Source organism: Eulemur rufifrons, chromosome 18, assembly GCF_041146395.1.
Source record: "Eulemur rufifrons isolate Redbay chromosome 18, OSU_ERuf_1, whole genome shotgun sequence".
NCBI lineage: Eukaryota > Metazoa > Chordata > Mammalia > Primates > Lemuridae > Eulemur > Eulemur rufifrons.
Genome location: NC_091000.1, coordinates 18375067 through 18389325, shown reverse-complemented (window position 1 = coordinate 18389325; position 14259 = coordinate 18375067). Strand labels below are relative to the sequence as shown.

Genomic DNA, 14259 nt, shown 5'->3' with positions numbered 1-14259 from the left:
GGTGGTTCCCGTCGCTGGGAATCCCAAAGTTCCTTTTGTCTATCAGCTGAAACTAGAGGCCGGAACTGTAGGCAAACACCCACCAGCACTGAAGCACTCTACTCCTTATCCCTTTCCTGCCTCGGAAGGAATTCTCCCCGGCCGCCTTTTCTCCGGTCTGCGTGGTAGATTCTATTCCCGACCCCGATCCTAAACCTCCATCCTTGGCTCAAAGGAAAGAAGGATTCACGTTGTACTTGTGTTTGACTTATCATTCATATAGGAGCAGTCATCCCCCTTCCTTTTTTTTAAGCCATTCCTATCCAGCCGCAACCCTGGTAATCTTCCCCTATGTTTTGCAAACTATCAACAAAGAAGTGTGGCTGGTGGAGTAGACAGAGTCCTTGACTGACTGGACTGTGTAAGTTAATAGAGCTTCCTTAGCTGGCGCTGTTCTACCAATCTAGTCGGGGAAGAGCGTTTTGGCTAGAGTTAAGGATGTTACTCTATGTGCATAAAGTATCTTTTTTTCCTCCTTTCTGCAGTCAAGTTTTAAAAATCCTGAATAACTTGATTAAAATGTGGCTGTTTGAAAAGCCTATGAATGAGGAAGAAAAATACGGAAAGGAAAATGTAATTATTTCAGGCATAATGTCTAACTTTTTGAAAGTGCCAAAGATGAAGTATGTGGATTTTTGAGATTACTTTAACTGGTAAACTATATCCTTTGATAAATAAGCTTTTAACATGTAATATTTTGCACTGAGGTATTTTTGTTTGTTTTATTTTAGCTACTTGTGGAAATTGTTGATTACCTGGACATCTTAAAACCAAGAAACCTGTGAATAGGTTTATTAAGAATCTTCTGTTTTGAAAAATGAATTTTATGAATGCTTTGAATTAAGAAGGTGTTAGCAGTGGTCTGTCATTTCTGCCACATAAGAGACTATAATCCGAAACAGTGCCCTGGCAGTTGCCCAGATGCCTGAAACTGGCAAGAAGTAGTAGTTTGAGTGATCATCCTTGAACGAGAAATACAGAACTACCTATGTACTGTACCTCATACTGTATCAATGTAATCTTTTTGATGGCATTTAATATAATGGACAGCTTTTCTACATCTAATTGTCAGATACAGAATTAACACTTGGAATCTGAAGGAGAATTTTGTACAAATTGAAAGATTGGGCTTTCTCTTTAGTTTTCCAGATGTATTGTCTCATCTGTATACTTGAAACATCCACAATCACATAAACTCCAGATATAACCATGGAGTTGTGTGACTCATCAAGATATAGGAAAAGTGTTGCTGAGCTTTGGAACCAGGCATTTTTCCATCAGTTCAACAATTAAACTAATTCTCTGCTAATCAAGAATAAGGAGCCAATTAAAGTCATGTACATTCTGTTGACAAATGAGCTCTGTGGCTGTTGAATTCTTACTGTAACTGCTAACTCTGTCATTCAAAGTCAACTTAATATGCAAGTTATGTCGTCATGGATGTAAAGACCTGTGTTGATATATCCAGACTCTAGCAAATGTTGAAGATAAAAAACCTATTATGACTAATCCTTGGGAAGAGAAAGTCTGCAAAATGGCTCAAACGAGTTTACTGCAAGGGAAGCAGTTTTACTGTAGGGAGTGGGTTTTCCACAAGCTTCAGCATTGCCTCCAGGAGAAAACTAACTGCTGCAATAGTGCTGTCAACACACCATCCCTTTTAATGAATTCTGGGAATAATGCTAGTGCTGTCTCTGGAAAGGGAGCTGCCTGGGGTGTGTTGTTGGTAGGAGGGCCTGGCAGTGGCAAGACAGCCCTGTGTACTGAGCTCTTATGGCCAAGTTCACCTACAAGCTTGCAGAGAGGTTTACATCGTCAAGCTTTGGCCTTTCATTTCTGTAAGGCCCAGGACTCTGATACTTTGTGTGTTGGAGGGTTTATTAGAGGTCTAGTTGCCCAGATTTGCCGCAGTGGACTACTCCAAGGATATGAGGACAAACTAAGAGATCCAGCAGTCCAAAGCCTCTTGCAGCCTGGGGAATGTGAGAGGAACCCAGCTGAAGCATTTAAAAGGTAACAATAAGAATGTCATGATGTTCAGATTTCTATGCAAAAATTAGAGTGATTTTTAGTTTTTGTTTTGTTTTTTTTAAACTTTGTGGGATACATTTACTGTGCTTATTTGGGCTTAATCTGTGGTTGTGAATACACCTGTTTAGTTTGACTATTGAAGGAAACAAAACAAGCTTTGTATTGCACAGTATATGGATTAAAAGTATGTCTTAATTTTACTTGTTTAATAAAAGAGTGGTACTTTTCTAATATTACCTATATATAAATGGTAAGGGAAATTTTTTCTTATGGTAAAGAACATTTAGCCAGCTGGGACCTAGGTTACCTTTTCAGGAAGGGTAAACTCTACATTGGAGCTGAACTTGGAGGAACTTAGTGTAGAATCTAGTATCTTTTTTATAGTAGTATTTTTATCTTTAAATAAAAAAGGTTCTCTTTAAAAGAGATCACTGTCCATTGAAATCTGAAAAAAATTTGCCAGTGTGTTTTAGGATTTATTCCCCTACTAAGTAATTGAAGAGTTGAGTAATATTTTTGAAGTATGTGATATTTATAAAATGGTGAAAATTGGGATCATTTTAGTACTTTTAGTGAGTGATACAGAGAAAATTTTTTTCCTAACTTCACTTAATCATTTTTTCTATAGTAAATGGATTGATCCAAGAAGTGAGCAAGTTGCTTTTCAGAGTGGTTTTAGATTTAAAATGTGTTCAAGAAAATATAATTCCTTGAGAATAATTTTTTGTGTATCACGCCTCTGTTCATTTTAAAAATAGCAGCCAAATTGTTATTTTGTTCTTACTACTGCCTGATTTCTGCTTGAATTACTCATTTTGCCATACACTTTTTTTTCTTCCACAATAACTAATTCTTAGCAAGCAAAAATTTGTTCTCCAAAGATTCTGGTATACTATGCCCTGGAGGTTTGTGTGTGTATTTTTGTCTCTCTTTTCCGTTTGAGTGTGTCTCAAACAGGAGGTATTTGAATTGCTATGAAAAGAGTGATGTTTGCATATGTGATGTCCTCAAATCTAAGAGAATGAAATCTATACATTTTAGAAGTAATACTGAAAATATTTAATAATAATTATGGTAAACAATATGCATCAGTCACTGTTCTAAGTGCTCTACAAATATTAAATCATTTAGTCTTCATAACAATCCTATGAGGTAGGTACTATTCTTCCCATTTTATAGATTAGGAAACTGAGGCACAGAGAGCCTAAGTAAATTGTCCAAGGTTATAGTTTAATAAGTGTTGGAACTGAGATATGAAATAAATGTATATGTATACATGTTTGTAATCATAGAAATTCCTTGGAGGACTTGAAGGGAAGAGGAGTGGTTTGTGAAGTTGGTGAACAGAGGGTGTTGTCACAGTGTACTCTGCGTGTGGGTTTTCAGATTACCCATGTGATAGAATGGTATTCTAGAATGAGAATTATAGATGATGATGTAGAATTCAAACATGGGAGGGGTTTTATTAAAGTCAGCCAATGGGACATATCTATAAGATGTGTGATATCCTCATAGACTTTTTAATGTACAAATTCAGTCCAGTAAAACTCAGGGCAAATCTATTATCTTTTGGTGTTAGCCATCAAAATCAGGGTTAAAACTGCTATATCATTTGTAAATTAGTGAGGAAACCTGTTAGTTGAGGCCTGCAACAAATGTGATATGCAAGGTTTGATGTAGAGTGTTAAGTATAGAATCACTATATATGGAATAATGTGGTCTTTATTATAAAACTTTCTCTTTTAAGAGACTTAAAGTCTCTGTACGTAAACACTCTTTTCCTCTTGACTTACTGCTTTTTCTGAAGATACTATCACTAGTTGAAGAGCTGCATTTTCATTTCTTTAATATAAGTAAGCTGTTTGGATTTATTGACACCTTAATCCCTTTCAAATTTAGTATAAGGTGAGCTTAATGTAACTGAATTATGTAATTTTATAATTTATCAGAATTCATATGTAAATTTTTAACACCTGAATGTTTAAATGTTTGAAATCAAGTCTGATAACTGTATGTTTTTTATGTATTCTGATGCTAAGCATATCTTTCTCTGTGGTATCATAGATTTTCCTGAAAAATAATTCTCTTACTCAGTTGTTCATCTTACTATTTTTTTCCAGTGTGATTTGTAGTTATTAACTAATTGAAGGGAAAGAAGAAGCAATTAGAGCTGTATATAAAAACCACACCAGCACTGCTTTTCTAATTGACAGAAGGAGACAATTACTTTGTATTCTCAGTTTGTACTTTGATAGAGTGTGCCTAGTCTTTCTACTTGGACCATTTTGGTGCTCTTACTTAATCTCCTGCTGGATCTTCCAAAAACCTGGGCCACTTTCTTTTGCCATCATTAAAATAATTAATCATGAAATAAATCAGCTAACTTTGGTATTGGGATACTCTCACTCTTTTTGCTCATTCTTAGAGATACATTTCCTCTAAGGCGGTGAAGCTGTAATATGGCCATATTCAAAGGCAAACATAAGAGCACAGTTCAAAGTTAAAAATGTATATTTTTATATGGTCTGTGACATTAGGGGATCTAGGCCTCTAATTTTGAACAAATAGTCAAGATTATACTATCGTAGGTTCTACTAGTGCCTGACTGACTTCTTAAGTCTTTTAGAGAATTATATTTTCAGAGAGACAGAGATGGAAGTAGCTAATTATAACATGACAGGAGGTGAAATACAACTGTAGGCAAAGAGAAGTAAAATCTCTTTTGTTACTTTTTGACAATATCAAAATCCAAACCAGTTTTTGTATTATTACTTTCTTAACCTTTAAAATTCAATAATATTGATGGTTTCACATACAGATGGTCCTCAACCTAAGGTGGTTTGACTTAAGATTTTTCAACTTTAGGATGGTGCAAAAGCAAAAGTGATAGCATAAAGCCATTCTGATTTTCACTTTCAGTACAGTGTTCAATATATAGTGCTGCAAGTAAGGTTTCTACTGAATGCATATTGCTCCAGACAGAACTCTGCCTTCATGGAGCTTAAATTCTAACATTAATATTATCTTATTTCTATAAAGAGAAGTAACAGTTGGAGTAAATACTTGTTATAGTGGTCATGCAACACATGAACAATTGTAACATTAATAGAATTATGTGATTTGCTAAAGGGAATGATGAATGAAGACACATTGATTTCTTTTTTTCTTTCAGTTTTATTAACTACGTAAAGTGCAAAACTATTGTTAGTATGTTTTTAGTATTTTTTCCCCATTTCTGTTAGTGGAATTAAATTGATGAAGATTACATTTTTACTCGTTTTGAATGCCCAAGGGTGATTTTTTTTAACTCTGCCTCCCTCTTTAGGCCTTTATTGCAAAAAACTTTGTATAATATGTTTTGCATGAATATGTTTTTATTCTAGAGTTAGTGTTAAAGGTAGAGTTTCCTAGTAGCCCTATAATGGTAAAGCAAATTCCAGTTATTTTTGACAAAAGGATTAGGCATATAAGTTAGGGAATATGGGTTGATGGGGCAGCAGCTGCTAGCTTTAGGTCTGTCGCTGGTGTAGAAGCAAAACTGAAGATGATTATTTCATTCGATAATAAACTCCTTTCTGAACCTTACTATCATGGGCTTTGAACCCAAGGGTCTTTCTGGAGATTTAGATGGATATGGTGCTGGGAAATACAAATCGTTGTCACTGATGTATTTCATTTTCTAACTTTCGTTTCTGGTCAACAATCTATGGGACCAGGTGTGAGTTTTCTATGTGTGATGTCAATTTTCCTATATTGAGTAAAAAGATTTTGTTCTATATAATGCTGACAAGAAAAAGTAAACATCTTCAGGGGTGCCACAAGTTAAGTGTAAATGGAATAAAATTGTGATAAAGAATTAAAGGTGAATAAACTTTGAGAATTTAGCAGAAAATGTGTGTTAGCAGTAAAAGGTAGCGTGGCTTATTAGAAAAAGATGGTAAACTGGGAGACCAAACATTGACATTTGTTTTTTATGTCAGATAGGAATTCTTGAACCTTTGAATTTTCTTTCTAATCTTTCTGTCATTCTCCAGGAGCATTTATGGTTCTTCACTTACATCTCCCTACGTTTTTATCTTGTGTTGTAATTATTTATGCATATACCTCTTATCTCTCCTATTAGGCATATGCTTCTTTTGACATTATTTATGATTGATGAATTTTTTATATTTTCCATAGTACTTTGTATAGCACTTTGCATACAATAATTGTGAAATAACTGCCTTTTGAATGCGTGAATAATGCTACTTGTCTGTCTAAAATATGTCTGAACCCAATTGAAAGAAGGCTGAAGCTCTTGAACAAGAAAGGAAATTGAAATGCTATAAGATTTAGGTCAGTTTTAAGTGCAGACCAGACATTTAGTGATTATTAATTTATTAACCTGCTGTCCACTTTTTAGCATGTATGAATATGGCATTAGTCCAGATAGTTTTAAGTGGCCAGATATCTATCTTCTGTCTCGACTGGCTCCAAGTATTTTTGGCACACTGAACAAAGGGGCTAAGAACAGAATGGAGCTGGAACGTGTGCTTCCTTCTCACCCTCTCTTGTGTGTTTTCACAGCAAAGTATTCCAGCTCCATAATCTATCTTGTGTAATGCTATTTAAGATAACTGTCTTATCCATTCTTAAACATTGACAAATTAAAAGATCCTTATACAAGTGCTTTTACTGTTCAAACTTTAAATAAAATAAATGAGTCAATACTTTGCATGTTTATTTTTTAGTCTAAGATCATATTCTTTTGCTGAATCGTCTGTTTCCAATTTATAACTATATCCTTTTTACTTTAAGATGGACTTGCGCTCATTCAAACTCTCCCACTTTCCTCCTAAAATCTTTTCTTTTTTTATCCGAGACTTACTCTTTTCTTTATACTAAATATCTAAGTGCTGCTTCCTTTGGTTCTTGGTACTCTATCATTTGCTGAACATGTCCTCATCCTCTAATTACTTATGTTACAATGGCATAGCATATTGGTCCTGTTTGCATACTTAAACAGTTTAAAGTCAGCCACATTCTTAGTTCTGTTCAGCGTTCTTTTTATTTACTTTTTGATAACTCAGATTCTTTTTAGACCAAACAGAATAAAGTGGTACCCTACAAGTTGAGTATGTTTTTTACCCAATTCAGGAAATTTCACATACACATACAGATTTTTGGTTTTTTTGAAAAAAAAAAAAAAAACAAACAAATTTTGACATATTAATACTATGTTCTCATCCTTTAGGAACAGTCATCTTGTGGAGCTGAGCCTGCTGTTGTCTTTATATGGGGCCTCCATGCTCTAATTTGACTCAGTCCCCATCACGCTCTATTATTCTACACCAACACCACTTCATTTATTTATATATCCCAACCTGCCTCCTGTAGGCATTTTCAAATGCGACATGTTTCCTATTCCTCTGAAAAAAGAAAGACTATGTTTATCTCCCCCCAAATTTGCTCTCATATCGTCTTGAGTTTGTGTGTTCGAGTGCTGTTCCTTGTCACCATGTTTCTTCTTAACTTACTGAAATCTGACTTTTACCTCTATATATTTACAGAAAGATATTTGCATAGTTGCCTCTGAACTTAACGCTTAATCTGTCTTTAGCCTTAGATTATGTAGTTTGGAACTTTTTTCATTATTTGTGCTTTCTGCCTTTCAGAATCCCCTACTGACTCCATTCTTTGGTGGCTCTTCCTCTAGGTTCTCTCTGGGTGTTTTCCCCACAAGCTTACTTAGATCTCTCTTTATACATACTCCTTCAATTATTTTATTTCCATGTTTACCTGGCTACCAATGTGCATATCTAATATGACAGCAATCAAATCTGCATCAACAGCTTTTATCTTTATTCTGATCAACGTGTATCTTTTCACAAGGGTGTCCCTCACTAACCTTCCTATGTTCAAACTAGCATTTCTGTTCTTCGCTTCATTCATTCCTTAAACAAACATCCAGTACCAACTATGTGCCAGATACGTACTAAGTATCAGAGCTAAAGTGGTGAGCCAGATAGGACACTGAGTAGAAGTGGGAGGAAATACATTGAACAAATAATAACAAAAGTAAACATAAAAAACAAACAGCTTTGATAAGAAGGAAGGAAATGGATGATAAGAAAGCATATAATATAAAGCTTGATGATTATCTGGAATTCTGGGAAAACTGACTCCTTATCTAAGTTGTTCCATAATTATTCTTATTTCCTAGGCCTTTTCTTCTCAAAAATGTGATCTAAAGATCAGCAATATTAACATCACCTGGGAGATTATTGGAATGCAAAATCTCAGGTCCATAGAATCAGAAACTGCCTTTTAATGAGATCTCTAAGTGAATCTTGTACACATGGAAGTTTGAGAAGCACTTCCCTAGGCTGGATTCTAGAAATTTATTTGACTATTTTCTATTATATTACTCTATTCTAAGATATTTAGTCTTTCTTCTTGGAATGTTCTTTGAATTCTTTTACCCTAATCTAGAAATTTTATTTACCTATTCCTAGTTGGTCTGCTTAATTCCTTTTTCTCAGTTGCTCATTTAACCATAGTAAAACAGTACTTTCTCTAGGACATTTCTCTGAGCCTGGTATAACCTACATAAAAAATTCAGGTTTCTCTGCCTAGCTTTAAAAACCATTGATAATTTAGTTCTGCCCCATCTAAAGTATGTATCATATTTCCATAACCTCATCAGAGCACATTACGCTCATTTATTCTTTCAAGAAATATTTCTAAGCATGTAAGTCATATTAAAGCTTGCAGGGGATATGGACAAGTAAGAATATTCTTATTTTTCTTCGTGCTTAGTAAAAACTTTATTTACACAATAAAGACATAAACGTTGTAGATTTTTTTACAGTTTGTTTTTAGCTCTTTGTTTTTAGCAATTTTGCTGTTTTTTATTTTTAAATTTTGTGAGGTAAAATGGTTTCTGTGAAGTAAGGTGCCTGATTTTATGAAGTAAAATAACTAAATACTTATTTTTCTCCTCTTAAAAATCTCTGAAGTATGTTCCAATTGATTGTCTGTCTTTACCCTCTAGTTTCAGCCATGTCTTTGACCATATCATTTTAATTGTTTTAAATTTCAAACTAATTTCTCTCTATCATGTATGTTACCCCAATCTCAAAAATATTTGTAATGCCATTTTTTTTCCTACTATACAATGTAGTCTTTAGTAATAAAACAGTTTGAAAATGTTTATGTAATTGCTTAATAAAAATAAGTATTAGTTAAGATAAATTATATCTTACTCATGGTTATCTTGAAGAACAATGTGGAGCTTTCCAGAAACTGATATAGTCTTTTATAATTATGTCTCATGATTTGAATACATAGATACAATGGTGGATTGAATTATTTGCCTCTATTCTTTATGTCTCCATGTGTTTGTGATCTTTGTCATATGATACAGCAGGTCCTTCCACTAGAGGAGAAATATACTTTTCTACCTTTTGATTTTGGTTCAGCCATGTGATTTGCTTTGGACAGTGTGATATTAGCAGACATGACCCAAACAGAGACTTAAAGTAGGGCTTATCTTGTGCTTCTGCCATCACCATGAGAAGGACATGGTCTGGCTAGCCTGCTGGTCCAAGGAAGATGAGAGAGGGATGATGCAGACGAGACCTAACCTGCAGCTTGATTCCAAGCCTAGAGTAGATTAACAAACACGGATACAGAAGAAAGTATAAATGATCGTTACATTGAGCCATTGAATTTTGGAGTGTTCGTGATATACCACTATTGTGAAAACAGCTAACTATACAAAAACTAAGGGAATGATATTTTAAATAAAGTCATTAATTTTTATCAGAAATCTAGGAGTCATCATTGATTCCTCAGTTTCATTCATCCACTCAATCCACCAACTACTTTTGTTCTATCTCCAAAATAAAACAAATACCTCCACTTCTATCTCTACTGCTGTTACCCCTATTTGCTGTTGCCTACACTACTGTACTAGCCGCCTGACTGGCCTTCTTGTTGCTATTGCGTCCCTTTTATCTTCACAGAGCAGAGTATCAGATCATGTTACTTCCCTGCTTAAAATCTACAGTTAGAATAAAACCTAAACTCTACATGGTCTAATCCTTTGCCTAACCTTTGACCTCATCGTGTACTACTTTTACCCTTGCTTATTGAGATTTATCTATGTTGCCCTTATTGTGTTCTGAAATAGGTCAATTCTGGCCAGCACATTTTTGTATGGCTGCTTGCCCTATTATCACTTTAGTACCATCTTAAACATTACCTCCTCAGAGAGCTTTCCTTGACCACTGAGTCTTTAGAAGTCTCCCCACCCAGTCATTTTCTTAAATCCCATCATCCCACCTAGTTTTCTTTATTCTTAATTTTTAGTATCTATCATGATCTGGAATTATTTTGTGCATTTGTTTACTTAGACTTTCTGCCTACCTGTTGGAATGAGCAGAGTACTTGCCTATCTTGTCCTCTTTGTATTACCAGGATTTATAATATAGTAGGAACTCCTCATTATTATTTGAATAAATGAATAAGTATTTATATTTTAATTTAAAATATTATAAGTTTGTTCAATTTGTATTGCTTCAACCATATTCAGTTTTTAAATATTCCATTTTTTTGTGGAACAATTTATACATATGTATTATATGCAGTTATAGATGAAAAGGATCTGTTTTAAACCTGTATTTTTGGTTGTTATATTTATACCTAACAATTTACATTGAAATCAATTTTTATCAAATGGAAAATCTTTTTTAACAGCATTAGATTTATGCGATGAGTCATATGAAGTCACCTTTTGCCTCTCTTCCATAAATCCACAGTTTTATCTGTGGAATTTCTATCATTCTTTCTGAGATTATCATTTAAAATTCATATTCACTTGAAAAGGGAAAAACTTTTGTAGCTTAAATCTCAGTTGATATGTTTGTTAAATCTCTGCTTAAAGAGGGAAATGGTTTGCAAACAATGAACTTCACAGGAATTGAAAGGGAAAAATTAATGTCCCCAAAGAAGAAGAAATGCTTGTAGAAAAGCAATTTGTGGGGGAAAAGATAAGATAGATTGTTCCCACTCTTCTTGAAGCATTTCAATTATCCAGGAAAGTAAATAGGAAAGCAAACACACATGTATCTACCCATTTTTTGTCATATCTGCTTCAAATCTGGGGTTTTGTTTTATTTTATAGAACAAATAATCCACACTTAAAGCCTCTGGGTGTCCCTTCCTAATTCTGATCTGCTCACAACCCGTAGGCGACACCTCCTGTGAATTTACTTTTTATGTCTATGTAGTTTGAGATATCTAGGTATACACACACACTTGTATATGCTCTAGTTCTGTACATTTTTGATTCCAAAATGACAGTTTTCAAACTTTTTAAAATGCATTTACAAACAATATCTTTTGCAATAGCACAAAACAAATGAAATACCTGGGGATAAATCTAATCAAAGATGTGTTAGACCGGTAAGCTAGAAACTGTAAAACACTGCTAAAGAAAATGGGAAAAAAAAAAATTAAATAAATGGAGGGAGATGCTGTTTTCATGGATTAGAGGATTCAATATTGTAAACAGGCTAGTTACCGCTAATTAATCTACAGATTCAGTGCAATCCTAATCAAAATCCCAATTGGAATGTTGTGTATTCAGTTTCTTACTACATTTCACATCATGTAACCTCTGGAAGCTCTACCATACCTTCAGAAGACAATGAGAGTGAAAACAATTGTGTTACTGTTATTTTGGAAATAATTTTTACCTCACAGACCCTTTGAAAAGTTCTCAGGGTCCCCATGCTGCACTTGGAGAACCATTAACCATCTAGTCCCTCACTTGTCTAAATCTGCCGTCCCCAGCCCCTGGTTCATGGCCTGTTAGGGACCTGACCACAGAGCTCCGCCACCCCCTCAACCCCCACACCCCCATCTGTGGAAAAATTGTCTTTCATAAAACTTAGGGAACCCCCCCACCCCCCTCTTGCACAGTGCAGCAGGAGGTGAGCAGCAGGTGAGCAAGCAAAGCTTCATCTGTATTTACGGCCACTCGCCATCGTGCCATCATGGCCTGACCTCTGCACCCCACCCCACCACCTTCTGTGGAAAAATTGTCTTCCACGAAACCAGCCCCTGGTGCCAAAAAGGTTGGGGCCTTCAGGTCTAGATGATGAGTTCATACTCCTCTCTTCTCAACCTCTAATCTCCCTGCCCCTCCCCTCACTCATAGCTATTGACTTTGCTTCCTATATAATAAAACAGTATTCAGATAAATAACATATACATTATATAAATATGTACACACACATACAAGCACATATAATTAGATGAGAACTTCCACACCTTCACTGGAACATCTACTCTACTAAACCTCTTGCCTTTAATACATACTCTGCTCTGCTTTAATTTTGGATATAGAGTATGGATCCATACTCAAACTGTGGTTGAACCATCTGTGCTCATTCCTAACCCATCTACTTATTTACCAGATCCCACCCCATCTCAGCTCCTCAGTGACATATTTCCAGGAATTTACCCTTTCTTTCATGAATTACCAATCTCCTCTTTTCTTTATCATTCCTATCATTATTCAATTATCCTGTAATATATATATATATATATATATCCCTTTTTAAAACATCCCCCAAACCTATATCCTTGAAGGGTACTTAACTTCACTGTTTCCCTTTAGGGCAAATGCCTCAAAAAATTCTGCCTATATTTACTGTCTATTTACTTCTCCCATTCATTCATGATCCCAATAATCAAGCTTTATTTTCCACTCCATTAATATTCCAAGACCCCCATGTTTCTAAATCCAGTGCTAGTCCTCAACTCAGCAGAAAAACCTGACATAGCTTATCTCTTTCTCCTTCTAGCAATACTTTCTTCACTTGGCTGCCTCCTATCATACCAGCTACTCTTTCTTCATATCTTACCAATGGTATTAGTCTATTTGGTGTTGCTAAAACAGACTACTTGAGGCTGGGTAATTTATAAAGAAAAGACGTTTTGCTCATGATTCTTGTGGCTGGAAAGTCCAAGAGTATGACACTGGCATTTTCTTGGCCTCTAGTGAGGGCCTCATGCTGTGTGACAACATAGCAGAGAAGCAGAAGGGGAAGCAGGCACATGCAAAAAGACCTAACACAAGAAACAACCTTGCTTTATGGCAGCACATTCTCTTGGGAATTAATCCATTATTGCAAGAACTAACTCAGTCTCAAGAGAAAGGCATTAATCTATCTTAATGACCTATTCACCTCTTAAAGGGACCACTTTCGAACATTGCTGCACTGGGAATTAAGGTTCCAACATGAGTTTTGGCAGGGACACTCAAACCATACCACAAACCTTTGAATTCTGAAATAAATCAAGGTTCAAATCTTGTATCTCCTTTCTTCTCTATTCACATTCACTTCTTGCATAAAGCTCACTAATGGTCTTGATGACTATCCCAGTGAACCCAGTATTATATATACAGCCAGCACCTCTTCTCTGAATTTAGACTTGTAAATCTAAGTGCTTACTCAACCTCTCTGCTTAGATGTGTAAAGTTGAGCATATCCAAAATTAAACTTCTGACCTCTAGCCCACATCTTGCTTCTCCCTTCTCCTTTTAAGTAAACAGCAATTTCATCCTTCCAGGTAAACCAGTATGTGGTAGTGCAGGAATCTAAGTGAGAGACTGCTGCTTGGATTTGGGTGAAATGTCAGAACTAGTGAATAGTGTTATATTCTAATTTATGTTTTAAGATTGATCTGATAGCATATTGGATGTAGGGTGTGAAAAATTATCGAGGACCCCAAATAACTTTTGTATATATGGGTTGTATCTGTTAATATTTGCTGTATTTAAAATTTAACCTGATAAATTTATAAAATATATATTAATACATTTAATAATAAATCCATTACCTGTTAATATAAATAACATTTTAATAAAAGAATAACTATATTGTCCAAGACCAAAAGAAAAAAACACACTTAAAAGAGTGACACTGTTTTTCATTTTTTGCACATCTTTTTAATTTTAGTTTCTGTTGAAAAGCTTTTTGACGTTTTATTTTTGTTCCTTTGAAGATAATTCCTTTTTTGTCTGATTATTCTTAAAGTTTTCTGTCTTTGGTTTTTCAACAGTTTGACTGTGATATGCCTAAGTGTGGTTTCTTGGTATTTTCTCCGTTGTAGATTTATTGAGTTTCTTAAATCTGT

General features: G+C 34.9%; 1 protein-coding gene across 1 annotated transcript in view; it reads left to right on the top strand.

Annotated features, from left to right (window-relative positions):
* The first annotated feature begins 1079 nt into the window (after positions 1 to 1079).
* Positions 1080 to 14259, top strand: part of ANKRD50 (ankyrin repeat domain containing 50) — a 38595-nt gene continuing 25415 nt past the window's right edge. The window contains exon 1 of the mRNA XM_069493183.1: positions 1080 to 2052. Within this exon, the coding sequence (XP_069349284.1) occupies positions 1541 to 2052 (512 nt within the window). The 5' untranslated portion in view covers positions 1080 to 1540. The remainder of the gene's footprint in view (positions 2053 to 14259) is intronic.